The following is a 27,319-nucleotide window of genomic DNA, read 5'->3' as shown; positions in this document are numbered from 1 at the left end:
CACCTATAATTACAAGTCAGACACTTGTAACCTGGACTTGTAACGATTTTTATTAAACTTGTTTTCGTCTGCGCTTGTAAATACAATGGTCCGACTTGTAGATTACAAGTGTAAAAGTTTTATTAAATTGACCCCTGAATAATTTGAAAAGATTACTCAATCTGGCCAAATCTGGCATACACCACTCTGGGGTTTTCAAGTTCTATAGGAGCTCGTTGTATTTGGCGAATGAGTAATTATTGTAAACTGTTATTTCCTGGCTAAGCAATGTTGTATGAACTTTAAATGAAGGTGCACCATAAATTCTATTTCTGCTACTGTGAAGATTCACCAGTGTGTGGTTCCAGAAAACATCCATACCCAGCCCATGGAAGGTCACTGGTAATTCTGAAGGGGTGGGGGGATCCAAAACACCTAAATTCAAACTGTAAGACAACAAGAAAACAAGAACAACATCAAAAAAGACATTTTTATTTATACTGCAGGAACTACAAGAATTACAGACAGTGACTGACAACAGAGACTTTGAATTCAAGGGAAATCGTCATCATCTTCAGCCATTTCTTTGGCAAGCTCAAGATCTTGTTTTTCTCTTTCTCTTTGTTCCTGTTGAAAAAAGAGTAATGCATGTAAACTTCAAAACTTCTGTTCACAGGAACATTCAACATTGTCCTTGTTTCTAATAACCTTTTCATACTCTGAGACCTTATCAATAAATTTTTGAGTAACATACAAGAATAAATATGACAGAATACTTACCAACACCCAAAGTAATAACTTTGGGGTTTTATAGAAAAAAAACTTACATTCAGGATTGAAGGCTAATGAGATTCATGCATCTTATTATAAGCATCACAAAGTGTCCTTTTCATTTAGCTTCATATTTGACAGAAAATATGTGTGTTTTGGTGATATTTTACAGAGTTCTTATCAATCTCAGCAATTATCAAAAATAGCACGCATCTCATTAGTGTGCAATTCTGGACATACCTCATTTGTTACTTTAGTCAGTCTCAAACAAAATCAAGAAATTTTTGGTGAAAAACAGGCTTTTACAATCTCTGATGAGAATCAAAGTGTTCATGCCATGCCTATATCTTCAGTGCATGCTTATGTCAAACCATGTGTCACTTGCAGTGCAGAAAGACAAAATAAGAACCTCCTTGACAGTCGTTTATCTGTTGTCATATTCAATGCTGTCCTTATAAAATATATAAAAATATAAAATTTTATTGTACACTCCTTAAAAGGTTTTTCTGTGAACAATATAATACATGAGGTGAGATAAGTACAAAGTACACTAGTTATATATTATGTATGAAGTACACTAACTTTCTGTTAAAAAAAAATAGAAAGGAAGAAAAATAAAAGAAATAAGAAAAATTTAATTTAAGAACTCGCTGAGAAGCTTTGTCTTCAGAGTTTTCTTAAAATTTAGATGACTCTTGCATAGTTTTAAGTCTTTGTCTAAAAAGTTCCATAGTTTTAATATTCTGTAATAAAAAGATCTCTGACCAGCAGTGGTTTTGCACGGGGGGATATTCAGTTGTTGTGAGTTTCTTGTGGTTCTGCTTGATATTTGTTGCCTTTTGACAAATTGTGATGTCAGATAGGTCGGGGTGCAGCCCATCATGCACTTAAAAGCGAAAACAGCGTCTTGGAGGTAAAGCTGCTTTTTTACAGGAAGCCACCTCAAATTCTTGAGTGATGGAGTTACATGCTCAAATTTATACAGGGTGTATGTACCACTAATTATCCGAGCAGCGAAGTTCTGAACGAGTTGAAGTTTTTGCACATTACAAGCAGTGGTACTGGACCATACAGTAGAGCAATAGTACAACTTACTGAAAACGATAGACTATGAGTAGTCCCTCTTTCGCTTAGTCCGTCGTGCGTGACGCGAAAGAAATTCGCGAGGAAAAAATGTCCACGCGAAATCCTGGGGGCCAGGATTTCGTGCGGCCATTTTTTTCTCGTGATTTTCTTTCGCGTCACGCATGATGGACTAAGCGAAAGAGGGACTACTCGTAGTCTATGAAAACGAGCGCGTTGATGACAGTCACTAATAGGCCAGAGTTAAATGCATGCTTTGCTCGATTAATCTGGGCTAATTTACTCATACAGGATGAAACTGTCGCTAAAATGTGGTTGTCAAATGACAGAGTGGGGTCCTTGGTTTAAACACAAGTCTGAAAGCTTTTTGAAATGATCACTGAACATATACTAAGTTGGCTTTATGTGATTTCAGAGCTGAAACTTGTTTCCATTCAGTTCTTGATGTTGCTTATGCAATTTTGTCAGCATGAGCAATATTGACTTCCTGCAAGAAGTAGACACCTTCTGGCAAAATCGGGTGTATCTCCCCAGGGGAAGAAAAATGACAGCAACAGTACAGTACCTCTAGTGACTCCAAATTCTTGCTGTAGGACTTGGGTGGAAATCGCATGGCCTGGATTCAAAAAAAAAAAAGAAAAAAAGAAAAAAAGCAACATCAAATAATTTTTCCATTATTTTGTCTTCTTTAATTTATTTCAGACAGTACCTGGCTTGCCATGGTACCATATTATACGTTATTTTATACTGAACAGCAAGACAACAAAACATATTTATATATACATGAATCAATTCACTTGTTTTTGCTCTCATTAGCTGCATGTGTTATTGTTGGACATACCCTGACAGACTGATTATAAAGATCCAGGCAGAAGCTAACTCTCTGATGAAAGGCCCCTTGTGGCTCATTAGTGGAATAGATGTCCACATTTTCCTGAAGTGAGAAGGCACAAATTTACATATTATCATGCTCAATAACTGCCGCTGTTTGACAACCCACTCAAAATAAAACTTCTGCCCAATGTAAGATAATAACAACTGGTACAAGTGTAAACGTTTTCTTGCATTAACGGTCTCTGCCATTTGTGGACCTAATTGTCAAAGAATCCCTGAGAGAAATGAGAAGCACCTCTTGAGAGGATGGAAACTTACTTTTGAGCACTACGATATTCACGTGAGAAAAGTCTTGCTCAAAATCAACTACGAAAATTGCTACTAGAAATGCTTCCTTTATGCTAATGTACACTGAAGCATGTGTTAGCAGTGAAGGATGGAGAAAGAATTCCATACCTTAGACTGTACATGACCTTTCTCATGATCTATTGTAGCATCAATGACACCATCACGAATTGCCTGGAAAGAAGACCATCATTTAAACTGGTTAAGCCCACTGTAAACACCCTACTAACCTACAGTCTCTAGAAATCAAAACACAAAGTAACCACCAGCCAAAACTAGTTGCTATTGCTTGCTCTTTGTTGACTTGGATGTTTACAGAAAACCACCAAAAATATCTACTGGTTATTGACACAATGTATTGCTTGCTACCTTGGCAACAATAAATTCAGCATCTTCAGGACTGTCCAACTGAAGCTTCTGTGCAATGTCAGTTAGAGAGATACGTGAATATGACAGGTTGATCATCCGAACTCCAGCTTTAATCACATTGTGCCGCAACCTGATAATCAATATCAAACAATCCTAATTAATATTATTCTCCATAAACAGCACACTGATGATTAAGACAAATGAAGAAAACAAACATGATGTCATGAACAAGCAAGATATTAACCTGATAATGAGTGTATATGTTTTCTCAGAAAGAAACTTCTCCTTGAACTTGTCTATTACTTGGTTAAAAAGCTTCAAGTCTCCATTCAGCACAGCTGTAAAGAGAAAGATATTTTAATGAAAAAAATAATGTATAACAAAGTAAAATACACAGAGTTCAGATATCAAATATATAAAATTTTGTTATATACATGCAATATACATGAAATTAAAGTTATTTCACCGTCTGGCCATGGTTTAATTTCTTGAATACCGGTATGTGTTTATTTTATTTGACTCTAATTTTAAGTACATGTAGCTGTATGCATTGATGAACAAGGCAATTAGAAAAAATATTCTCCTGCCCCTTTGTTATGTAATACATGTACAGCATTTCTGTTTCTCCCCACCCAAAGTGTACCTCATGAGCACAATCTTCATACACTCTGACAAGGGGAGACAAAAATCACTTTAGATAACATGACATACATAATACATTTTACTTAGTAAGGATTACTATCAATATTTACAATCCCAAAGATTACTATACCTGGTTGTAGACAGAAACTCTAAAGGTGTATTCCAGAAAATGGAGAAGTCTGACAGCTCTTCAGTGCCAGAAATTATCAATGGGTACTAAGATTACTGCTGTTCCCCCTCCCCACTCCCCTCTCCCCTAGACTTTGTGTAGTCTCTGTTGAGCACAACTGTTAATAAATTGAGAGAAAAAAGAAGCCACATGAAATCTCCCCCAGGATCTTGTACAGTCATTTTTTTCTCGCCATGTTCTTTCATGTCACCAACAACAGAGTAAGCAAGAGAGGGACTACTTGTAGTCTACCCCTTCCTGGATGGAATGCACTCTTCACTCTTACAGATTACAGTGTACCATCCCATATTTTGTGAGGTTGCTGGGTGGGGAGAGGCACTGCAATAGCAGGATTATTGTTTTTGTTTTTCCAAAGAACACAACACAAGAGCAATGGCAGGACTTGAATTATCAATCTCCAATTATTAAGTACAGTGTATTAAACATTAGACTACCGAACAAATAACGCTGGGCTCTAAATGTCACAATATTTAAAATTGTTTTTTCTGATGAAAAAATTACTTTTAAATTGAAGGGAACATCAAAATAATGGGTTTCTAACATAGAGAAACACCAAAGGAGTTAACTGAAAATAACATTAAACATGGATGATGACAAAAGAACAATTTGAAAAAAATTGCCAATGTCTTCAAGCTGCTCTGTCCATGACACAACTCCTGTAAAATTTGATTAATACTTATCCACAATGATACTAATGTCTCTGAAAGTGTTTGAACCAAATATGAGATGAACACCAGTCTTGGATTAAGTTTATCTGCCTTCTTTAAATCAATTTTTAAAATACAACAGTAAGTATACGAAAGAAGAAGCTCCATTACTGAATACTGTAATAACATTGGATGTCTTGATAAAAATTAATTTAATATCATTATGATAAGATTATTAAGTGTTTAGTCAACTGTAACAAGAAAAACATTCAATCCCTTGGTTAATTTTTGTTATAGTAATTGGGTGCCAGATTAAACTCACCTTGAGTAAGCTGGAAGTATGGAACAAGAGTTTTTCTAAGGAATGGTTCCCTGAAAGTGGCTCTGTCAGGTATTTCACCAAGAAGCAGTTGAACCACAATAGCAAACTTTTGTGCCTAAAAAGAAGATCCACAACAGCAGTTAACATTTTCAAGTTGTAGAACTTTCTTACTAACAAAGAGGCCTAATATAAAGAATAGCTGAAAAGGAACAGAAATGTCACAATCAAGGGCTGAGCAGCCTACTGTAGAAATCAAATGGGTTTGGCTCAAATATGCAGTAAATTGAAAGCTAGCAAAAATTACATTCAAAATAGTTTACTGTTGACCACAAGAGAAAAGCAGTTTTAAGAAAAAAAAGCCCAACATTAAACACTAGTATTTGCAACTGCAATTCTGAAAGGACATAATGACAAGGAAGTACTGAGGAAAGCTTATTTCAAACAGTCACAAGTTAAAGAAATGACAAAAGATCAAAAGTCAAAAACAATGTTTTTATGTCTGTGCACTTAAGCAGGTAACAAGACAGCAGTAAAAAGTAATGCTTGGGTTTTACAAATTACCTAAGATGTAAATTAATGTATTTTAGGTTGCACTATGTTTTTCATTGTGCTTTGCCTTTGTTGAGAGTACAATTATGTCAATTGGACATCAGATAATTGTGCCTGTAAGTGATTACACCACAAGTGCAGTCCTTTTGTAACAAATAAGTTATATAAACAAGAAGCAGTTGATCCAGAAAGGCACTGAGAGCATGTGTGTACAATGTAAGAAAAAATATTTTCAAGAAACACAAAGAACAAAGCACGTCTGTTTGTGGAATATACTTACAGTTTGCTTGAATCCATAACCAGAATGTTGTGGAGCCTTTCTTATTGCCTGCAGGAGGTTTTTATGAGCCTCGGAGTAGTCCAGTTGAATAGCTTTGATAATACCTATAGAGAGGCAAGGAGCCACAGTTGTAAACCAATGGCCACCACTATAAATGAATGGCTTGGTGCAAGACTGACGTAAGTGACTTTTTCGGGTGAAATTTTTTTTTCTTCAAAAGTGCCTGAATTTTTGCATGTGCTTTTCAATTTAGTAGTAAAACATTCCCCTGTATTTTTTTTGGCTGTTTTGCGCTTTGTTTCTGAGAAAAACAAGGACAAAATATCGAAGCGTGCACAATGAACATGGGTCTGTTTGTTTCTCACTGCCTGACCAACCCAGCTCCCAATCCTGCTGCTATTTTTTGGGTGTTCCTAAGTTTATTATGCCATATACATAGATCTTCAAGTGACAATTAAATCAGCCCTTACAAAATGTCTTCAAATGCACAATTATCAGATTCACAAGTTTGCTCATAGAGCACTTTTTGACCTTCTGCTGGGCTTGCTTCTAGTTCTAGATCTTGAGAAAGCATCATCAGGACAGGAAATTCTTACCATGGAGTAGCCAAGTGTAGTTAAGGAAACTTTTTCTCTGAGTTTTTCACTCAAATTTCTAAGCATTTTGGTACATATATTTCAGGCTCAATTAACTCAAACACTCAGATCTGGGTATCATTAGAAAGCTCTTTTCTCCTGCACAACTTGAGTAGAAGGGATGACTTTATTACCTGTAACAGACCCATTTTCAGTGAATCAGTATGAGCATGAATCGACAATTACTGTAAATGCCCAAAATGCACACTTGCTCGCAAATGTACACAACGCTGGTACATATGATCCACCATATTATGTGGGAATAATACCAGCTAGTTTTGTTTAACTTGCCATAAATGCTTAGTGAACTGACCTGTATAATAAAGAAATCTTGCCCATTCATTTGTGCTTGCTGACTCTGGGAAGGATGACTTGGAAACAAGCTTCTCTGCCTACATTCAAAGAGTTAGAAAAACAAAATAAGAACACAGTATATTTTTAGACAGCCCTTTAGCCAGATGGGTGTCTGGTCTTTGGATCTTTTTGTGGTTGAATTACATGTAACATAGTCAAGTAACATTTCACGACATAGTTGTGATGTTTCAAATTGTTACTGTGAAATTCTGGTGTTCACAGCTTACAGAGTTTCATACTCACTCACTGAGCAACTTACTCAAAGGGCTGGTCTTAAAACTCATTATTTTTATAAACACTGAGAGCAGGGTACGAGTGTCAGATACAGTAACCTTTTAATGCTGCAAGTTGCTTGACTTACTGTACCTGATCAAACAAGTTTAGATGAAGGTAATTTCTTAGGAGAAGATTCAAAAGAATGGCCTACAAGAAAGAAAGAAAAAACAAACAAACATTACAAGCCAACATGCAGTTCCAAAGTATAACAATAACACCTCTTAAGAAAAAGTTGTGTTCCAGGCTTATTGGCAAAGGCTTCACTCATCACCAACAAAAACCTTGATCTTGCAGATTAATAATTACTGTCAAGTAGTGATCATTTGGTAAATTTTATGTACATTAATGTAAGTTCAAAATGACTGTGAAGTACAATCTAATATCCAAGTAAACCTAGGTGGTTTTTCTTTTGTTGATTTGTAGTCTTGTGTTCGCTCCTGATATAAACACTTACCTGTCCTTGATCATCATGTCTCAGAGTGGCTGTCCTAAGTCTGGCGAGTAAAAAACTGTGACAAGAAATTGAAAAGTACATCCATGTAAATTTGCCATCTATACACCATGATGTACACTGTGCCAGTCATAATGGCCATTGAAAAGAAGTAAGTTAAGAGATTCTTACACCACAAAATTAAATCAAGCAATTGAGAACTACCACTGACCGTAATAATAATACCTTTTGGCATTGTCATGTATGCTTTTACATGCACTTTTCTCTAGACTAGGACAAGCTTTCTCAAAAAAGCTGCACAGACATCTGTAACAGTGGGCATTCTTAGCCTGTTGTGTTAGCCCCCTGTGATTGCATCATCATCTTTCTCCCTAATTTACAATGAATGTCACATAACAAGCTTCACTCAGATTCCACCTTCATCATGGATTTTACTTCTTAGTTTACCTTCTGATCTCATTTAGTCTGTCAACCAGTTCATAAGCACGGGAATGGTAGAAGTAACATTTGGCCAGTAGAGGGTCTAACGTCCTTCTGTTGTGTCCTAAAGATCGTTGCATCAGCAATTCAGAACATTGAACTGCCTAAAAAGGAAAAATTACTGTCATTGGTTGTAGTGCAAATATAACATATAAAAAACCAAGAGCATTAAGGCACGGTTTTGATTACCAGGCTTCTTCAAATAGTAAAAGAATTGAGCTTGAGAGGACATGATAAAATAGGCACTGAATCAAGTCACTTAACCGATTTATTCAAGGAGAGTGAACAGGTCCAACACAAGCAATGTTAATAAATTGTTGTCTAAAAGTAGCTTTCTTTGACAGCCAACAGTGGTTTGTCTCACATATCCACTGAGTGCAGCTATCAATGGTACTGGTCATTAGTCACCAACAGTGAAAACATAGTAACAGACTTTCAGTATTGCATGTACATAATGTGCTGTAAAAACAGATCAGCATTGATGTATGGCTCATGCAGTATCCTGTTGTATACAGTGTGCTTCTCACATCAGTGTAGGCCTGTGTGGCCATATTAAAGGCTATCAATGTAAATTATGTACTTGTGCATGTACTGCTGTTTGTTGGACAAACGGACACCAACTGGTAAAAATACTATAAAGGTTAAAATCAAAATGTTGAACTTACCTCATTGTAACACTCTGTATCAATGAGATGAATCAGAACTAACAAATGAAAATAGAATTCAACTTCTGGTAGTGTGGCAGCAGCTACCAGCCTAGCACTGCGTGGTCTGAATGGTGTCCCAGGTTCTGATTCCATTGGCTACAATCATAAAATCAATAAATGCACTCAGATTCCTGTCTGATCCAAAGGGTGTGTGGAACTTACCAACACAACTTTTATTGCTCAAATATAATAAACTACACTCTAGTCATAATCCATAAAATGCATGTGTGAAAGTATCATAACCAAAAAAGAAAACAAAACCTTTTCAATGCCCTGAGATTACAAACATCTACAATGTTATAATTATGATAATATATAGATTTAGCCAAGCCTAAAAGCAGAGCTCCACTATAGTTTCATTTCAAGGCTGTACTGAATAAAAGCTCTGATCAATGTATACTTAGAACCAGATCTTGAGACCCAGGACAATCACTTACAGTATTAAGAAGTGATTCACTCAAGAAAAACAGCATCGTCACATTTAAAAAGAACAACATTGGTCGTACGATATTATAAGGTATTCATGGTTTTTTTTTTACATGTACTTGTGGAAATGTATTTTACTGAATGCTGAAGAGCACCAACCTCATCCAGAAAAGCCAACAAGCCATCTCTTGCAACAGATGCTGTAAATGAAATTACAAAACAGGAACATCACTACATGTATGAGCATGCTTAGGTTCAAAAGCATGTACTCTGCAAGTAAGGATACATGTAAATAGAGCAAACGTTCATTACTCATTACTCAATGAAGTTAGAGTCCTGGCCAGGGTCAACAAACCTCTCAGTGCTCAGGAGTATAAATTAATTAAACACCAGGGTTAACCCTAGATAGAGTAGTATCCCATTCAGGGATGAGTAGAAATATCCCGCATCCTTTAATACCACAAAAAACAGAGTAAAGTGAAGGCCATATGGGCCAGTAGGCTCAACTGCAGATTTAAGGTCATACCACTGAAATAGAACCTGCACTGAGATTTTTGTGAAACTTTGCCTATTGATTGTTTATATTACAGGAACTTAAATTTTGAAATAAAAATGACGGGTCCCCATGTTCGTTTATGAGCAACAGCACCTTGTTTATACCCAATAAATCCTTATAATAGCACCATGATTGTAGTCACGATTGCTTGCTAAATTCATGTTTCCGACGATTGTTTTTTGTTCTACACTGAGAATTGGTCCATATTTAGTTTACACAGAGAAATTTCCTACTCAATTCAAAACAACAGAAAAAAATGATAGGTCACCATACTCGTTTGCAAGAAAATGACAATTTACCTCTATGGCGAAGCCCAGCTGTAAAGAAAAAGCTGCCTTTTTTAATGCACGCACTAATTACGCGTGAAATTATGCACAGTAGGGATGCACAATGCAATACTGGGGAATGACCTTAAGCTCTTAATCCCTCTTAAGGATAATTGTAATTTTAGTTTTTTACAAAATCTTGCTTGAAGATTGTCTCATTCACTACTTGTGACAAGATTTTTCAACATAATTTGCTGAACAGTGCTGTTTTGGGGGAGGATGACCTGCATTATGTGCAACATCAATAATGTAAACTTATTTATATGTGTTTTTGTCTAATTAATGTTGCAGTTCCTAGGGAGTAATGCTTTAATTATCCCGACAAACACAAGCAATAAACACGCGTTCTATGGCGTAAAGGGGGGAACACTGCTCCGCAATCGGCATGACAGACGAACTTCCATTGCGTGACCAAATGCCAAACTTATCTCCCCAGCGGTTAATTCTGCACTGGATCGGACAAGTTGGCGAGGCCAAAAGCTTGCGCGTCCTAGTAGCGTAACTCTAAGCGGCACTACGAGCTGACGTCCGGTCAGCATCATGCTAGAGTGTAGACAGTTCTCAAGCCTTACTTATCTCCCCAGCACTATGAGCCGACTCCGCCGGCACGTGCTGGATCGGACAAGAAGAGGCATAAAAGAGCGTTAAATAGCGCCACTAAATTAGCGAAAACAAAGCTTGGGGAAGTCGCTGCAAGACTTAACCGATAGCGTGGCACGAGAGGTGAACCCCAGTTTATTATTTATATTAATGAACAATGACAATAAACCTCCAAAGGGAGGGAAGGGTGGGAGTTACAATTTCGAGGGCTAACTAAAAGTTACAGTAGTGATATAACGAGCGAATGATGCTAAAGTCCAAGCTAAGCCTCTTTTATAGGTAGACTGATGTCTAGGTTTAAACCAATATAAAATCCTGTACCATGAAACGTACAGAGTCCATGCGACCTTGAACGAAACAAGAATGGGGCTACTTAAAAGACTAGCCATACAAAAAGCATGATATAGTTAAACCGGACGTTGTTGCAACATGTATACGTGAAAGGCTATTGTGAATATTGTTTAAACTAGACAAGAAAGACTTCTATAATGTTCTAACGCGTAACAATTCTATTGCGTTACGTTTAACAACAGTAAGCTAGTGACTGTACGTAAATAGCGTCACGCTCCATTAACTGCGCTTTAACGATTGACTTTAAAGCTTTACATAAGTTTTACCACGGATCTCCTTTATTCTATGGTTTCCCCTATGCCGAATGAGAGAGTTGGAGTTCGGCAGAGGAGAAACCAGCTGCTTGCAAGTTATTACTTGACCAACTGACCTTCAAACCCACATTTTAGGAGCAAAACTCACTGTTTATTAACAACTGCCTCGCAAAGTGGAGGTTGGGTGCCCGAGGCATCCAGGACCTTCCACTATTGGCAGTCAGCTCCTAGATCAAGACCGCTTCCATGGCTGGCAAATCCTGGCAACCCAGCCATGAGCCCCCATGCAGAAGGGAGAAAGCAGACACCCATCACAATGATAAAACAGTGGAAAGGGAAGGGAGGGACAGGGGAGGGAAGGGGAAGCAACCTCTGAGCAGAGTCCCCGTGCTTGAGACTTAGATGCTCGAGGAAAGCGCTGGCAATGTAAAACTACTTGAACTCCTTGTGGCTCAAGAACATGTGGAATCCTTGCACATGCGCAGATCTAAATGCTGCTGACCACAAAGACAAGACCTGTGCTCCTTTTTGTCAACTCCATTAAACTGCATTTTAACTGCATTTAAACTGAAAATAACCATTAGCTAGGGTCATTTTGTCACTTTCCTGTATCTATTCTTGAACATTTTTGTACTTACAATTTGGAAAGAAGCCACAAATGAGCTTCCTGAGGATTGGGTGAGTTAGCTTCCTCCTTGTGGTTGGGATAGACCTCAAAACACGAGTTAAATGCCGAGGTTCTTTAGATGAGACTGACTTATCTATGGACTTCACCTGGTCTTTTAGGTCTACAAATAAATAAATCAATCAACAAATAGGGACTTATAATGAAAGATGATTCATGTAGTACCTACATTGAATTGATGATGAGAAATATGTATTGAAAGCATTCAAAAGTGACATTTCAATGCCAATACATGTACGTCTTTTGGACATGTTTTTTGAAAAGGATCAGCTCTTTGCCCCTGAGAACTTTAGTTACTGTGAGTGCCCAGCTGTCACTGTGTGTCATCAAATCTCACCGTCAAATTCAGTCACTGAATTCAAGCCGTTATCAAAATAAGCTTATAACCCTAACTTGTGCTTCTAGATCTATATCAAATTGGACTGAATGTAATTACGCTTACATGTGTATTAAAATAGTAAAAGCAAGGTTATAAGTGAATATTCCACCAACTTTTCTAGACTAATGTTTGATTATTCATAAGTCTTACTTAAGCTTAAGGTTTTTTCTTTTATCTCGGACCTTGAACATTTGGCATACCTTCTAAAACAAGTCTCTCTTTTTCTTCTTTGGAAACTTCAGCTTGTGGCTCCTCTGTCTCCGCGGTATCGTTCTGTTTGGATGCCTCTTTCATTTCTACGTCTTGTTTCGCCATTTTTAGTTCTTTATCATCCCAAAAAGATAATTATCTTTTGATTTTTTTTCTTCTCTAAAGCACGTTCTCATGCGACGTCCGCCATGACACTGCACAGAAAACTACGCATAATCGCTGACGGAGACCGCTGACGGCTCAAGCAAAGATGGCGGCAATGGCGGCGATGTTGTAGTTTTTTACATGCCATTAGGGACAGCGCGTCTCCCAACCCCAAAATGCTTTGGGAACGAAAGAATATCGAGATCGAAATGTATCATGGACAATATCATGGACTAAAATATAACAAGACAGCGGGAACCTGGTCTCTAACATTAGTACGCCTGGTTAATTTTATCATTTTTAGCGGGAAAGGTAAATCCTGGATAAAATTTCCACTTGAATTGCTCCAAGCATTGTTCAATATTTACGTATAGAATGATCCTTGCAAAGTTGAGCCGTCGACAGGGCAAACCCAGTGCTTACAATACTGAGATGAGGTGGTTTTCGAAAGCTTTTCGCCAGCCCAAAACTCGGCGAGAAATTTCCTCGGAAGCGATCGACAAATTCAAAGCCATGATCTGGGACAATCCTTCTGATCTGACGATATGCTACCAAGTTATGGTAAGTTTTTTTTTTAAAGAAAAATTAAGAAATGACTTCGTGTGGAGTGATGTCGTGATGTGCAGGCTCATTTTTCAAGGTATATCCTGAACTGGTACTGGAACCGGCTAAAATATGCAATAAAGTTTATGTAATTTTAAAGATAAACAAAACGAAAATGCGTGCACGGGCCCGAAAAAGTAAAATGATGTAAAATAGAAAATGGGATATGCTCATTTTGTACCTGAAAAAATGCGATTAGGGATTTAAAAGGTTACTTTTCACTTCAAAATTTTTGCGACATGGTGTCCAAGGGTGGAAAGGGGGTTGGGGGATGCCATCTCCAATACAGTATCACAGTTTTGTTGAATTAGAAAGCAGTGACGCTTAGAACTTTATAAACTTATATACATCTTTATCTGCTAGCAGCCCACTCCAACTCTAGTTTTTGAGGTCTATTACCCCACTCCCTTAGAAAATATTTAATAAAGCCAGATGAAAAGTATATCATATTGTTACTAATTGACAGGATTGACTGCAGATGAGCTTGCCCATCTTGCTGCATCAGGAACGCAAGCCTGGGTCTCTACTGATCACGTCACGTGGGTTTTAAAACAGCTTAACGACATGCAAAACGATACCATGCTACTATGCCCTAACATCGTTGTTAATATCCACAACAAGATGATGAGGAAAGCTAAGTTGTTTGACCTTGGACCATTAAAAAGGCTGGGTTTTGCTCTGAATGTGGGGCAAAGAAATGGCAAAACTTTCATTGGCAGCCCTGAAAATGGTGGTAATCATTGGCAACCTCCCCCAGACATCATTGACGTCGTCAATGATTTTGCACGGTACATTCCACAAGTTGAAACGTACAAAAGAGTCATTTGGTGCTTGCCCACTCTCCCAGTGTGACTAATTGGCAGGGTCATGAATGTGACTGGCGATGCAGTAACTATTCCCTACACAGTTGCACTGATATATGTGGTGTTATTACTCTGGTGAACGCAGCTGTGGCAGCCTTGTACAGCCCTCTTTTCCGATGGTTAACAGGTCCAGTGATCAAAGAATCAATTTTCTTGCAATGCCCGACCCAATACTGGTTATATTTTGTGTCGCCCATGAGCAGAGACGAAGCTGTGTTCTTGTCAGTGTGAAACAAATTTTTAGTTTGTTTATTGTGGAAGTGCCACAATTTCCACTGATGACCACTCCATCTTTCCCTTACCCCCATTAGTGGTCATTATATGGTTTTACACATTGTGCTGGCATTATTTTGAGCATAACAGTGAGGCAAGAGAATCTAGAATTACGTGGGCACAACAGTGACAAAAACTGGTCGACATCTTTTGAGCACAATGTATAGTGCGATTTTTTGATCATCAAGCATTCGCATAATGACAACAAATTTGAGCATTATGTGTAAAACCCTTTTTCATGACCCATTTCCAGGACTATTCTGATATTTACAACACATGTTTGCAAACACAAAATCCTTTAACAAAAGAAAGACAACAATGCTGGAAAGGAATACTCCTTCTAACATGAACAAAATGCACCGCCCCATGAAAATGCAGGACATGTGGTTAGTGTAGTACAAAGATAGAAGAGTGCTTTTAGAAACCTTTTGACCTAGGTTTTCATCTAGAAAATGGCCCTTGTGATATGATCAGTAGCAGGCTGTACATGTTTTCTTGACGATTTGAACAGCTAGAGATAACTGTGCAACCTGACACTAGCCTTCTAGCAGGCTACTGCCATATTGGCTTATGTTATCCACAGGTCTTTAGCTTCTTCATTGTGATGAACATCATCATAATTTACTTCTATCAAAATGAAAAAGATCACCAGGGATAATGAAAACCTGCATCTACAGGTCCCTTGGCAAAATTGTTTGGTGATGCTCTGCTAAATAGAGAAGATGATATCATTATTTAGAGCATTTAGTGTAGGACACATTTTTGCACTAGAAAATATATGAAATCATTACAAGTCAGACTAGTGAAATTTTAAAGGCTGCTTCTAACTGTTTCTGGACGACCCATATGGAACATGCCAGTTCTCTTTCAATTGAAATCATTCTGTTATTAGCAAAAAAGGGACAGAGCAGTCATTCAAGACTATTCCAGCAGCTGGTATTAATCATAATATTAGACCATGTTTTTTGATGCTCCGCAAAATAGAACAGGGATAAGCATGTGAAATCATTATTGGCATGAGGTGAAACTAGTCTTGTGTTTCACACATTTAACTTCAGTGAGCTATCACAATACTGGGCATTGTGCTTTGCATAAATATTTGATCATATCAGCTCATTTCCGTAGGATTTTTATCAACTTGAGCTCCCCACAGATATATGCATGTACATGTACATGTAAGTCGTGAATGGCACAGTGCGAACTATATTGATTTTGCAACAAGTTTACTATTAATGTAATATTTTTTTGCCATACATGGCTCGAGTAACATTCTCAGGAAAATTGGACTCTGAGAACATGTCTGACATGTACTGTCATTTCAATATTGTAATATAGTTATTTCATATTGTTCTAGAGTTTATACTGTTTTTAAGCAACAAATCTGAAACATTACAGAAACAAAAAACAGATAAATATTATTATATATTACATTATATATTTTCAGGCTTTCAATGTTGGGTATGTGTGTGGAATTATAATGGGATTACGGTATGAAATTCTGTATTACTGCATTTAATACACTACAAGCCGTTATGATTATTGTTAAGCAAATTAAAGAAACTACATATAATTTCTACATAGACAACACAAGTTAAGGTTCGTTTACTAGTAACAAATAGGTCAATGAATTGCAAGATAATAAATACCATGGTGCACAACTGATCTGATGAGCAAAAATTTCTGTGACTGAGACATTCGAGGGATAATTCGTGTTTCCTTTCAGAAATATTGCGAGCAAATGTGGACTGCCAGCTGGTGGTCGCTATCTGCATTTTGAAGCTGAAATTAACCAGGCGTTTCAAGTGTTAGAGACCAGGCTCCCACTGTCTGATTATATTTTGGCCCACAATACATTTCGATCTCGATATTCTTTCGTTCCCGATGCATTTTGGGGTTGGGAGACGCGCTGTCCCTAATGGCATGTTAGTTTTTTTGCCGCTAAGTGATGTATGGTTCATTTAGTTTTAACGTAGTTTATAATGCATTCTGAACTGGCTGAAGTTCTTCCCAGCATGGGTAAGATATATGGCAATGTTTCTCAAAGCAATGTCCCATGTAATTTCGCCCAGTTTCAAGATTCTTTTTCTGGCACCTCAAAAAAAAAAAAGTTCACGGCTAAATAAGCTTAATTATTTGCTGAATAATTTGGTTTTCATAGTCACTCTAGACACTCATCGATCGATTAATCAGCGGAAGGAATGGAATTGAATTGAAGCGACCCCTACTTTGGTGCAATCCCCTTTGTCTCTCAAAACAAGAACCATGGAACAGTCTACCAGTTAATCACTTGTCGATAGACTCATTCACACAATTTAAGGCCTCCATCTCTGACCACGTTTATTTATTGTAATTTCATTCCATTTTATTTGAGCTTCCTCTGTATATTTTTACATGTAAATTTGTTTATTTAATCTTGCATCATGTCACAAAGTGACTTTACAAGAATCCTATGTAAACTTGTAGACGTGGTGGTTGTCAACTCCTGTAATTCTCCCAGTGAGTTTATGTAGGTGGCCCTTTACCACTGAAGCTGCGAGTCAACAGAGACCATAAAATTAATGCTCTCAGGGGAGGGGGGGGGGGGGGGGAGAGGGGGATAGCTCACTAAGATCTCCTCAAATAAACAAAATAAGTACATTACACAATCTGAATATTACCCTCAAAGTATTACTTGTTTGTAGTGTTCACCATATGACAATGTAGTCTTCAAATTCTATATTTGCAGCCTAGTGCACTTAATATACTGTCAAAGTGATACAATTGGAACGTTCCATTACAATATTCACCACTTACTAGCATTTTTGTTTTGTTTCCACAAAGGTCTTGGCACCCAATTGAAGGGCTCTGAAGTTGTGAAAAAGGGTATTCTTCAAGAGGAAGATCCTCTATTGGTGGAAAAATCAACACTGCCTGTAAGTGAGCAGAGCTGATGACTCAACACCGAGAGAAAATTGCAAAGCAAATAATGTGTTCCTTGTAACCGCTTCCGGTAAAGTTTAGAAATATTTTCCCATTTGATTGACGTTATTGTGATTGATGCATTAAATGCTTAACAAACATAGCCTAAATTCAGTTCAAGCTAAGACCCCTTCTGTTCAAGATTGTAAAACAAGTTAGAGCGAAATTCTCATAGGAAAATCAAAACCCACGAACGTTGGTAAGCTACAATCCACTTATGTTGATATTTACATTGTTACGTAAATTTGTGACTCTAGTGAGAGCTATTCTTAGATTTCAACCGCTCTCAAGGCTCTCTATTAGCATGAGCACATGGCATAATCATTGTGATTACTTTCTAAGTTAGAAACGCAATGATATTTAGTGATTTCTTGATGTAATTGTTTCAGTTGACCAATTTGCTTCGATTCATATGAAAACGCCCTGAGGTCACAAGATTAGGATTAAAGACAATAGAGTAAAGATTGTTCTCCTATACTGGCTTGGTGTTCTCAGGAGTTTCGACAGCGCGTGCAAACAACCCAGGAGAACGAGATTTCAATTCTAACTTAAGAAACTGTTACATTCCTTATTACCTTCTTTATCCTCATTACCTCCCGCCTCCTTACTTACTTACTTACTTATGCCATAGGTCACCAACAAGAGTTCTCCAGCTATCTCTGTCCTGGGCTTTCCTTTCTAACTGACTCCAGGTCAGCCCCAATCTCTTAATGTCTGCTTCTAAGTCTCGTCTCCACGAGTTCCTAGGCCGTCCCCTTCCTAGGCCGTCCCCTTCCTAGGCCGTCCCGCCTCCTTAATTAGAGTTAATATACTGAGTAACTGAATGGTAATCACCCATTCCTTCCACTCTAACATGTATAAAGGTTTACCTTAGTTCCATTTGTTTCTAATGTTATTAATATAGTGGTGATCAGGCTTTTAGCCAGAATTTGAAAAGTGGCTCTCCAAAAATATGTGCTATAGGGCCTGCTCAAATGAGCAATTTATAAGACAACACGAAAATTAAAACAATTTTCTTTAGAAAGTGGCCGTCCATGGGATGCCTGAACACCCATCTGGCTAAAAGCCTGGTGGTGATGTTATGCTAAACATAGAAATGTACAATCTGCTTGTATCCATTTGACCTGTCCTTGTTAATGTAATAATGTTTGGGTTGATTACTGTTTGTTTTTTAACAGACTGGTGTGTTTGCTGTTCATGTTTATGGCTGTCAAAACCTATATCTGGATGCAAACTTTCCTCCTGAACACTTTGGAATTTATGTTCAAATAACAGTTGGCTCAATGACAAAATGTACGTCACTACAGTCACCCTTCAAAAAGGGCCGTGTTGTCTGGGATGAGATCAAGAACTTCTCCCTCACTGTGAGTAAATAAGCCAGAAAGGCACATATTTACACTGATGTCAGGGTCCGAAATTAACTTTTTTCGGCAGGTGCCAACTGGCGACTGACATTTTTTTTTCAGTCGCCATATGGAAAAATGTGGTCGCCAAAAAGTGTCAATAAAAATTTTCCTTTGCAGCGAAACACAAACCAAACTTTTTGGTCGCCACGGGCTTGCCGGCAAAATATTTGCAATCGATGTAATCAGGAATCAAACCAGTACTGAAATCATCTTTTGACCACCTTGACAGATCTACATTTCAACCTTTTGACGCCCAGAGAATATCTAAATCTTCATCTAATTTCTTCGCGGATGTTCCGTCTCCACTTTGTAATAAATTACGGAAAGATTTCAGAGCATCTTTGGACGCCACATCGCCTGAATAAATATCATGGCGAAAGAAACACATGGGGCCTCTTGCGTCTGCAATACGTATGTTATGGGAAACCATTGAAAAAACATGGTGGCGAAGCTTTGCACTGATCATAGCTGTGAAACGTTATGGTAGATTTATAATAACAGGAAAATCGGTTTTATACTTCAAAAGCAGCGGAAAGGTAAAAAGGAAGTGACCAATTGGCAGGCGGCTTTGAATTTTATTTTTTAAAATCGATTTGGCTGAAAATCAAAGTTATTGTTTGTGCAATTATCGTGGCACGAAATAGTTAATCGCTCTCTGGGGACCAGTTGTGAAATTCTGGTCGCCAGTGCAAAATTTTTAGTCGCATTGGCGACCAGGAAAGCGCAATTTCGGACCCTGGATGTGAGGTTAAGGGTTAGTTTATGTGTTTTTTGTATGTAGAAAACACCCTGTAAGAAAGTGTATGCTGAAGGGGCACTTCTATAATTTGATAGAAACAGAGAACCAACATATATTCAAACTGTTGGCATAATATTTGATGGATAAGGCAAGAAAATGTACGTTTTGAAAGTCAAAATTAAGGTCTGAAATGGTTTTGTCCCTCTGTTTTTATATTGGGTTTATTAAGTGCATATAATGCATGGTCCAACTGTTCAATTTGAAGAATAAAGCAACTGTAAATTTAAACACAGCAGGATCTTATTTTGTATTGTTGTGACCAGTGTTTTTTTTATTTCAGATTTCTCCTAAAGTGACTAGCTCCGTAAACAAAGTTACAGTTGCTGTTGTGGGATTTGACAAACTTCAGCCAATCCCAAAACACAAACTGCTTGGCAAAACTGAGTTTCACTTGCACAAGTTAGCTAAGGTGTGTGATCTACTTGGTTTCAGTCATAGAATAGAATGATAACAAAAACAATAACAATCACAATCACAATCACAATCACAATCACAATCACAATCACAATCACAATCACAATCACAATCACAATTACAATAACAATAACAAAAGATTTCTGTAGCATATACTTCTAAGCTCATGCATTCTCTTAACAGTAAGTTAGTGAAAGAACCAAATGACTATAACCTACAATTGGATAAAAATGATTAGAGTCTTTTCATTAGACTTGTATTATGTTAACTTTTCAATTTTCAGAAACAATGGTCTATGGAGACATTTGAGCTTCAGAACAGAAAGAAGCAGGTATGTTAAAGAGTCAATTTGCATGTAAAAGCTTCTAAGGGAGACAGAGTGCTGTTATTGATTTGATCTTGACATGTTATGTACACTATCAAGATAATAAATATACAGTGACCAAAAACACAGACTGCTCGAGGCTGTTTTAATGTTTTCTTCATTGCAGTATGCTGGAGATCTCCAGCTAGAGATTGCTTTTGCATATGGCATATATGGTTATGGCTTGTGTGATCAGGTATTATTCAGTACCAAATATATATGGATTGAATGTAAACTCTACATCCAACTTGATCTTATGTGAGTTCTTAGGCCAACAAAATCGCCTCTGGCCTCACTTTGTGAGAAACAAGAATGCACTGCCAGGGCTCGAAAAAAGTGCTGTCCGAGTAGAATAGACCCCCAGGACAAGCAAAATTTGAGAGCTGCTTGTCCCTACTTGCTACTTGCTACTTGTTACTTGCTACTTGTCTACTTTTTTGAGCCCTTACTGCACTTGTAAAAACTGGTAATCAATAAAGGGTAAACTTCACCACCAAAACTGATCATCTAATAAGCAAAAGAAAAAACATGGTACAGTGTATGTATGTATGATGAGACCAAAGTTTATGGGAAAATGTTCAGCTTATTTTAATTTCTATTGTTTCTATGTCACCTATTTACATGCAGGTACCTAAAAGTATATGTATTTTGAGTTTTGGTGAGGACCTGGTCTAGCTATATAGCTACTCGTAGATCATCCTTGGAGCAAATTAAATATCTTGACAACTATGCTACCCAAAGTTATGTAAAGCTAGTTTTTTGCATTCTTACAAATGTATGTGGTAAGATGAGGGAAACTTCATGTAGCACAAGTGCTGTTTTATTATGACACATTCAAAGATGCAGACCAAAAAATGTAAAAATGCAGGAGCCAAAAAATTGAGCTCTGTTGATTCAATCTCAAAAATGTATAAAATGTGCAATATTGACCCCCACATTACTGAAAATCATCTACAATACACTGTAAATATGAAAGTCTAGGTACTTTTAGTATTTTCTTTTCAATTTCTGAATTTGGTGACCCTTATGCGAGACTGGGTCTATATCTAGAAGACTTCCATAATTATACACTGTAATCTAGGAGAGCTGGCATAGATGCATATTGCAAATAAACATAATTAAGGTGGCCGAACACAATTTTCACGTGCGCTTTTGCTGATGCAATTCAGCGCTCACACAATGATTGCAAAAAACAAACATGCCATCAATTGAGCGATCATTTTATTTACTCAACACCTGCAGTATCTGTGTTATTTTTCTCTATAATTGAACGCAGTGTATTGATGGCTTTAGTCTTTTATCACAAATACATGTTAGAAAAGGTAAAGATGCAAAGAACTCAGCAATTCTCAGCTTTTTCTTTGTTACCGAAAGAACCCAATTAAATGCAGCAATTGAATGAAAATTTGCACTCTCGGAAATACGCCTATTTCTGGAGAACCACTCATTAGAATTTTACAAAATTTGGCACTTTAGGAAATAAGTAACTGGAGTATTGAAAATAATTGAACTTTAACAAAGGAAACTCTAGATATTCCAGTAAACCTTCAGCAAGGGATAATTAAAGATCTCTCTGTTAGATTATTAGCAAAATGGTGTTAACTTGTGAGAATCGTTACAAGCTTGTTGTAGGCAAATTATAAAGAAAATCTAATGACTAGATTTTCTACAAATAAACAAAAGCATTTTTTAAGGCCTGTTTATTTTTATTCGTGTTGCCATGGCAACGGCACGTACGTCAGCTTAACCATCAAAAAACCAAAGTTTGTGTTGTTAACTTGCTTGCTGCCATTTTTGGTGGCCGAGGGATCAAGGGTTTTAGAGAAAAAGGTGAATGAAACACAGGTATCAAAAACTGTGTTCAGCCACCTTAATGTATATATAGATATTCCAGAAAATAATATTCAGTTTAAATTTACATGTAAAGTGTCTCATTTAATACATACTATGTTGAAAGTCTGTTCCCAAGGTAAAATCTTTAAGTTTAGATCTCTAAGTTCTAGCTACTTAATATCTTTTAGCTGGAAAGCCATCAGCCACCTAGATATTATGTACAACAAAGTGCATATCCACACTTGGAACTGAACACCAGCGCATCGGGGAACAGTTCAGGGTAGTGTACACAGAGTAGATAACAACACTTTACTGTAGGAACATGTAGAGTAGATAGCAACTGCAGTTCAGAGTAGTGTTGTAGAGTACAGATAACAATAGTTTAAGATAATAGTGTACATACAAGGATTAGATATCAATAACAACAGTTCTGGTTTGCAAAGCTCTGGACTTTCTGTCTAAGTAGGTAAAGTCTGTATATGAGCCAAGTGGTTTGTCAGGCCAGAGCTTATCCCAGTTTTTGTAGCATGAAGCGACTAGGAGTATTTCTACTCTCCCCTGGATGGGATACTAGTCCATCACAGGGTTACCCCCCAGCATTAAATTTGCTTGTACCCACTTATACACCTGGGTGGAGAGAGGCACTGTGAGAGTTAAGTGTCTTGCCCAAGAACACAACACAATGTCCCCGGCCAGTGCTCAAACCTGGACCGCTCGCTCTGGAGTTGAGCGCTCTAACCATGAGGCTACGACATCTCTCACTTCTGTCTAAGTAGGCAGCAAGAAAAATAAATTTTAGATTCATAATAATATTTATGCTTCACTCATGTTGTACATTACTTCTTATGAGTAAGGCTTTCAAACAAGTGAGATGCACACTGACTGTAATTATACTGTTTCTTTCAATCCTGACATATTGAATATTTGAACTACACATAACATTTAATCTTCTTGTTATTATTTACCACGTTTTTCCCAAAAGAGCATTAAGGACTGGCTTATAAATTATAAGTGATCTTGTTTCTGGTTATTAATTTTTGAGTGAAGTATTGTTCAGCCTTCTTACACAACTGGCATTCAGGTTTTAGTAGCATCGCTCACTTAGGCTGTTAATATTTGGTATTATTTACTTTTGTTACAGGATTGTGTATGTACCCAAGAAGGTACCACACCCAAATATCATCACTTTCAAAGAGAAAATAACCAACTTGGAACCAGAATTCAGCCCATACTACTGTAAGTTCTGTAGTCTTCTCTAAATCTTAACATACTGTACATTATCTTTTAATAGATAACACAGGGAGCTTTTCTACTCAGGTGGAAATTACATGTAAGTATATAGGTCAGTGTTATGCTTTGTCCCCATATATATATTTATTGAAGTATTGGCAGGAGCTTGTCCCAGTGTTGGAAATTTAATTTATGAGCACTTGCCACTTGCCATTCGGGAGAGTGACTGTAATTAACTCACATGCTCAGACTTTATTTCATCCCTAAAAGGTACACTGTCCAGTCACAGTTAACCACTTCTTTGTTGACATCGTGTTTCAACCATTAATTTTGCTTTCATTAGATCGAGTAAGCATTGCCTAGTGCATGTCACACAGCTAGAATACCAAAATGATCAACCTCTAGAATGAAACAATAAACTGCATTCCAAAATTTGAACTGTATTTCAGAGCCAAAATTCAGAAGTGAAAATACTGTATGTAAAACAGAGGTTTGTTTCAGAGAATTTCTAACCAAAAAAGTGTGTGTGTCAAGAGATGGAAATTGTTGTCGCCAAACGCTTCTGACACTCACACAGACAAATGGGGGGAGCACTACAATATGCAACATTTTTACAATAACCTCTCCCAAGGAACACTATATGCATCTGATAACAAAGAGAACAAAGAAGCCTTTCCAGAGGAGCGTACAAACAACACTGAGTAGAAAACAGTCTTAAGAAAATACGTGCACTGATTGGTAAAAAATCATGTTTCTATTTAACAATTAGATTATGAGCTCGAAATTTCTATGAGGTGATATTTGATGAGGCCAAAGGCCGAATCAACTATCACCTCATAGAAATCGAGAGCTCATAATCTGATTGTTTCAGTAGAATTCTTACTAAAATTTACTTCAAATAATGGTTTCCAATAATAATTATTATTTCTTGACATGTTATGAAATTTTTTGCCTGGAAAAGATCACTCAGATTGAATTGTCATTTAAAATTGAAGTTGTGTGCACCCGTACATCAGTTTTTTCAATAATTTCAACTTTTTTAAATGTCAAGAAACCATAAATGTCCTTCGTTTAGACTTCTCAGGAATTTAATTAGCCATTTGCATCAAAATTTTCCTCCAAAACTTTGGAAAATTAGAAGAAACGTCGCCATTTCCTAGACGACCTCCAGCCACTATACACTAATGGCTGATAGTATTCAATGGTGCAGCCAATCAGATTACAGCATTTGCATTAGTGTACTAGTAGAATTCTACTAAAACTCGATAGAAACAGGGTACATGTTTTCTATTTCTTTATTGTAAATATTGGCTTATAATGTGACTGGTTTTTGTACTTGCAGCTAAAAAGAACTTTACATCAATTGACAGCAAATCAAGACCTCATCTTCAACAAAAGATGTCAAGGTGCATTGTAACAATGTTTGATGATAACTTAATAAGTCACTAGGAGCTGATCACACTGAAAAAAACTTGAATAAGTTGAATCATGTTATCTGTACAGATACAGTGTACAATGTATTACCAAAGATACAGTGTAATGTCATTAAGCAATAAGTACAGTCATACATGTAAGACTAACTTGGAAAAATGTAAAGGCTTGTCCACTTATGACTTTAATGACATTATTCATAATTTATAATATTTTAATTTTGCTTTCTCATTTCATGCTAAACATAGATTTTGTATGATTTCCAGAAAGTCCAATTTTAAGAGAGATTCAAATAATTATTTAATTTTCTGCATGATTCCTCAAAAGGATTTCAGAGGAAATTTTGCACTCTTAGCAACTTACAAAAAAAGAGTTAACTGGCACTTAAATAACGTAACATTATTCCTCAGAATTGGATTGTGCATCGATTTTTGTATCATTAGCACAAGCACATGAGTGGTGTAAAATAGCCAAAATTTAGGGTAACTTTATGTGTACAACTTCTAGAAACATTTATATTTTGGCAGTAATATTTGTCCCCTTAAATTAGTTGACTTGGATATATTAGATGCCCTTCAGTGTAATACCATAGTTTCCATAGCCTGCAAGATCATCCTGTTTTTTCACACACCAAGAAAAAAATATTTGCTGTGGTATGTTCTCATGCCTAATTTTTGTAGCAGTATTTGTTTCATCAACCGCCTCAAAATTATCACAGCAACTCAATTTCATGAAAAGTTTAATTCAATGTATGCTTTTGACACAGATGCATGCAATGCATCTGTGTCAGGTGCATTGCAGTGCATGCAATCTTGTATTTTACTTCAGTTGAATCAGAACTAATAGGTCTCAGTCAACTAATAAGGGGACAAACTGCCAAAATATGTGAGTGTCTAGTAGTAGTACAAAGTACATCTTAGCCTCACCTAATGTTGCCTGAGATTTCAGCTTTTATACCGTGAGAGGATAAAGATAAACGGCCGACCTGGATATTTTGATTCTGCTCAGTATTCTCTAACAGTGCCCCTTAATTTTATAATGCTGCATACATTTGGTGTTATTTATGATCACATTATATAAATGATACTAGCTATTAAAGTAATAGAGTTGTTATTGCTTATTTTTAGGTTAAATCAGCTGTATTCTGATTATTCTCAACTCATGACAAGAAGCCAGAGGATCAATTATTTGAGAACACTTCTTCAGGAGAAGGTTTGTACAAAGGATTTTACAGTCAAAACTTTCCACAACGGCCACCTCAGGGACAGAGGAAAGTGACCGTTGTAGAGAGGTGGTCGTTATGGGGAGGTGGGGGCGTAAAAGGACACCTGTTTTTTTTTTTTCCGGGTGCAACGTTTCTTTTCTTAAAAATTGCTTGTTTTAGCATACAGACTGTACGTAGCACAATCAGTTGAAAATAGATCAGTAAAACAGAAACAGAGACCATCGAGACAACGCCTGGTATGGATCAAGTTTAGTGACCTTTTACAATAAAAAATGGGGTTTTGGATGCACCATTCATGTGTCAGTGATTAACTGGCCATTGTCGAGAGGTTATTTTGGCACTCCGGACGCATGTTAGTGCCCACTGCCGTTATAAAGAGGTGCCGTTGCAGAGAGGTTGAAATATGGGTGAATGTATGGACTGTCTGCCAGGACCAAATAAGTGGCTGTTGAAGAGAGGTGGCTGTTAGTGGAGGCTCGACTGTAGTTATTTTAGACACAAAATGATATAATGTAATTTGAAAGAATTGATCTTCAATGGTATGTGTAGTTACGTTTAGTTTGATTACAGATAAATGACTTCATCTTCAAATAGACATGATTTGACTTCTTGTTCATTTTTATCAAACATATTCTCTCCCAAGACCAAACTGTTGAATGAAACTGTGGCAATGGACCAAAGCTTGATTCTCGCATCTAAAAAGAAGCCTTCAAAATTCTTTCAAAATTCTTAATATTTTAACAAAGGAAGACACCTTTTAGTCAATTCTTCTGTCAATAGCAAACATCTATTTTTGACAGTTTCAAGCATGAGTTTGTCATGTTGCTACCCTCATAGGCCATGTCTGTCAACCAATAAGTACACTTTAACTTTAATTATCGTTGTTGCAATACCAGTAATTTGCTGTTTTGAGCAGGATGTGCATGGTGTAATGCCTGCGGAACAGGAAAGTGATTCTGAGGGTTCATCAATGGAAAACCTGGGTGACGTCACTCAGTTTGGTTTGACAGGAGCACTTGCACAGATGGCTAACATAACATTCATGGCAGGAGCTCCTGGTATTTGTTTTTTCAAC

The 27,319-nt window shown here is 37.1% G+C and overlaps 2 protein-coding genes across 6 annotated transcripts; one reads left to right on the top strand and one right to left on the bottom strand.

Annotated features, from left to right (window-relative positions):
• Positions 1 to 455: 455 nt before the first annotated feature.
• Positions 456 to 12,955, bottom strand: LOC110051176 (26S proteasome non-ATPase regulatory subunit 3-like). The gene is made up of 16 exons (XM_020757188.2): positions 12,692 to 12,955; positions 12,066 to 12,215; positions 9,500 to 9,540; positions 8,873 to 9,010; positions 8,175 to 8,311; positions 7,731 to 7,785; positions 7,367 to 7,423; positions 6,960 to 7,038; positions 6,012 to 6,115; positions 5,183 to 5,297; positions 3,626 to 3,719; positions 3,382 to 3,511; positions 3,124 to 3,186; positions 2,675 to 2,767; positions 2,399 to 2,449; positions 456 to 606 (listed from the first exon to the last, which is right to left on the bottom strand). The coding sequence occupies exons 1-16, from the start codon at positions 12,804 to 12,806 to the stop codon at positions 532 to 534; spliced, it is 1,497 nt and encodes a 498-aa protein (XP_020612847.1). The 5' UTR covers positions 12,807 to 12,955; the 3' UTR covers positions 456 to 531.
• Positions 12,940 to 27,214, top strand: LOC110051178 (cation channel sperm-associated targeting subunit tau-like). Of its 5 annotated transcripts, none has more exons than XM_089285020.1 (11): positions 12,940 to 12,984; positions 16,518 to 16,600; positions 17,405 to 17,496; positions 18,721 to 18,906; positions 20,028 to 20,156; positions 20,445 to 20,492; positions 20,653 to 20,721; positions 23,650 to 23,688; positions 24,931 to 24,994; positions 26,147 to 26,231; positions 27,161 to 27,214. In XM_089285020.1, exons 2-10 carry the CDS (start codon positions 16,564 to 16,566, stop codon positions 26,149 to 26,151), a joined length of 669 nt encoding a protein of 222 aa, XP_089141146.1. In that variant the 5' UTR covers positions 12,940 to 12,984; positions 16,518 to 16,563; the 3' UTR covers positions 26,152 to 26,231; positions 27,161 to 27,214. The 5 variants fall into 5 exon arrangements, with proteins under 5 accessions (XP_089141146.1, XP_089141145.1, XP_089141148.1 ...); XM_089285019.1 differs by lacking the exon at positions 12,940 to 12,984 and adding an exon at positions 12,991 to 13,406 and having other exon boundaries at positions 13,915 to 16,600; XM_089285022.1 differs by lacking the exons at positions 12,940 to 12,984; positions 20,653 to 20,721 and having other exon boundaries at positions 12,991 to 16,600.
• Positions 27,215 to 27,319: the final 105 nt, after the last annotated feature.

This window comes from Orbicella faveolata, unplaced genomic scaffold (assembly GCF_042242905.1).
Source record: "Orbicella faveolata isolate gen_17 unplaced genomic scaffold, um_ofav_v1 contig_13, whole genome shotgun sequence".
In the NCBI taxonomy this organism is placed as follows: domain Eukaryota; kingdom Metazoa; phylum Cnidaria; class Anthozoa; order Scleractinia; family Merulinidae; genus Orbicella; species Orbicella faveolata.
Note: the sequence above shows the minus strand (reverse complement) of the source record. Positions and strands in the feature narration are given on the sequence as shown.

Coding starts and splice junctions, on each gene's coding strand:
- LOC110051176 (XM_020757188.2), bottom strand. CDS start 12,806: ATGGCGAAACAAGACGTAGAAATGAAAGAGGCATCCAAACAGAACGAT. Junction 8,312..8,872: donor ATACAGAGTGTTACAATGAG/GTAAGTTCAACA, acceptor TTTCCTTTTTAG/GCAGTTCAATGTTCTGAATT. Junction 3,720..5,182: donor ATACTTCCAGCTTACTCAAG/GTGAGTTTAATC, acceptor TTCTCTTTACAG/CTGTGCTGAATGGAGACTTG.
- LOC110051178 (XM_089285020.1), top strand. CDS start 16,564: ATGCATTCTGAACTGGCTGAAGTTCTTCCCAGCATGG. Junction 17,497..18,720: donor TGGAAAAATCAACACTGCCT/GTAAGTGAGCAG, acceptor GTTTTTTAACAG/ACTGGTGTGTTTGCTGTTCA. Junction 20,493..20,652: donor TTCAGAACAGAAAGAAGCAG/GTATGTTAAAGA, acceptor TCTTCATTGCAG/TATGCTGGAGATCTCCAGCT.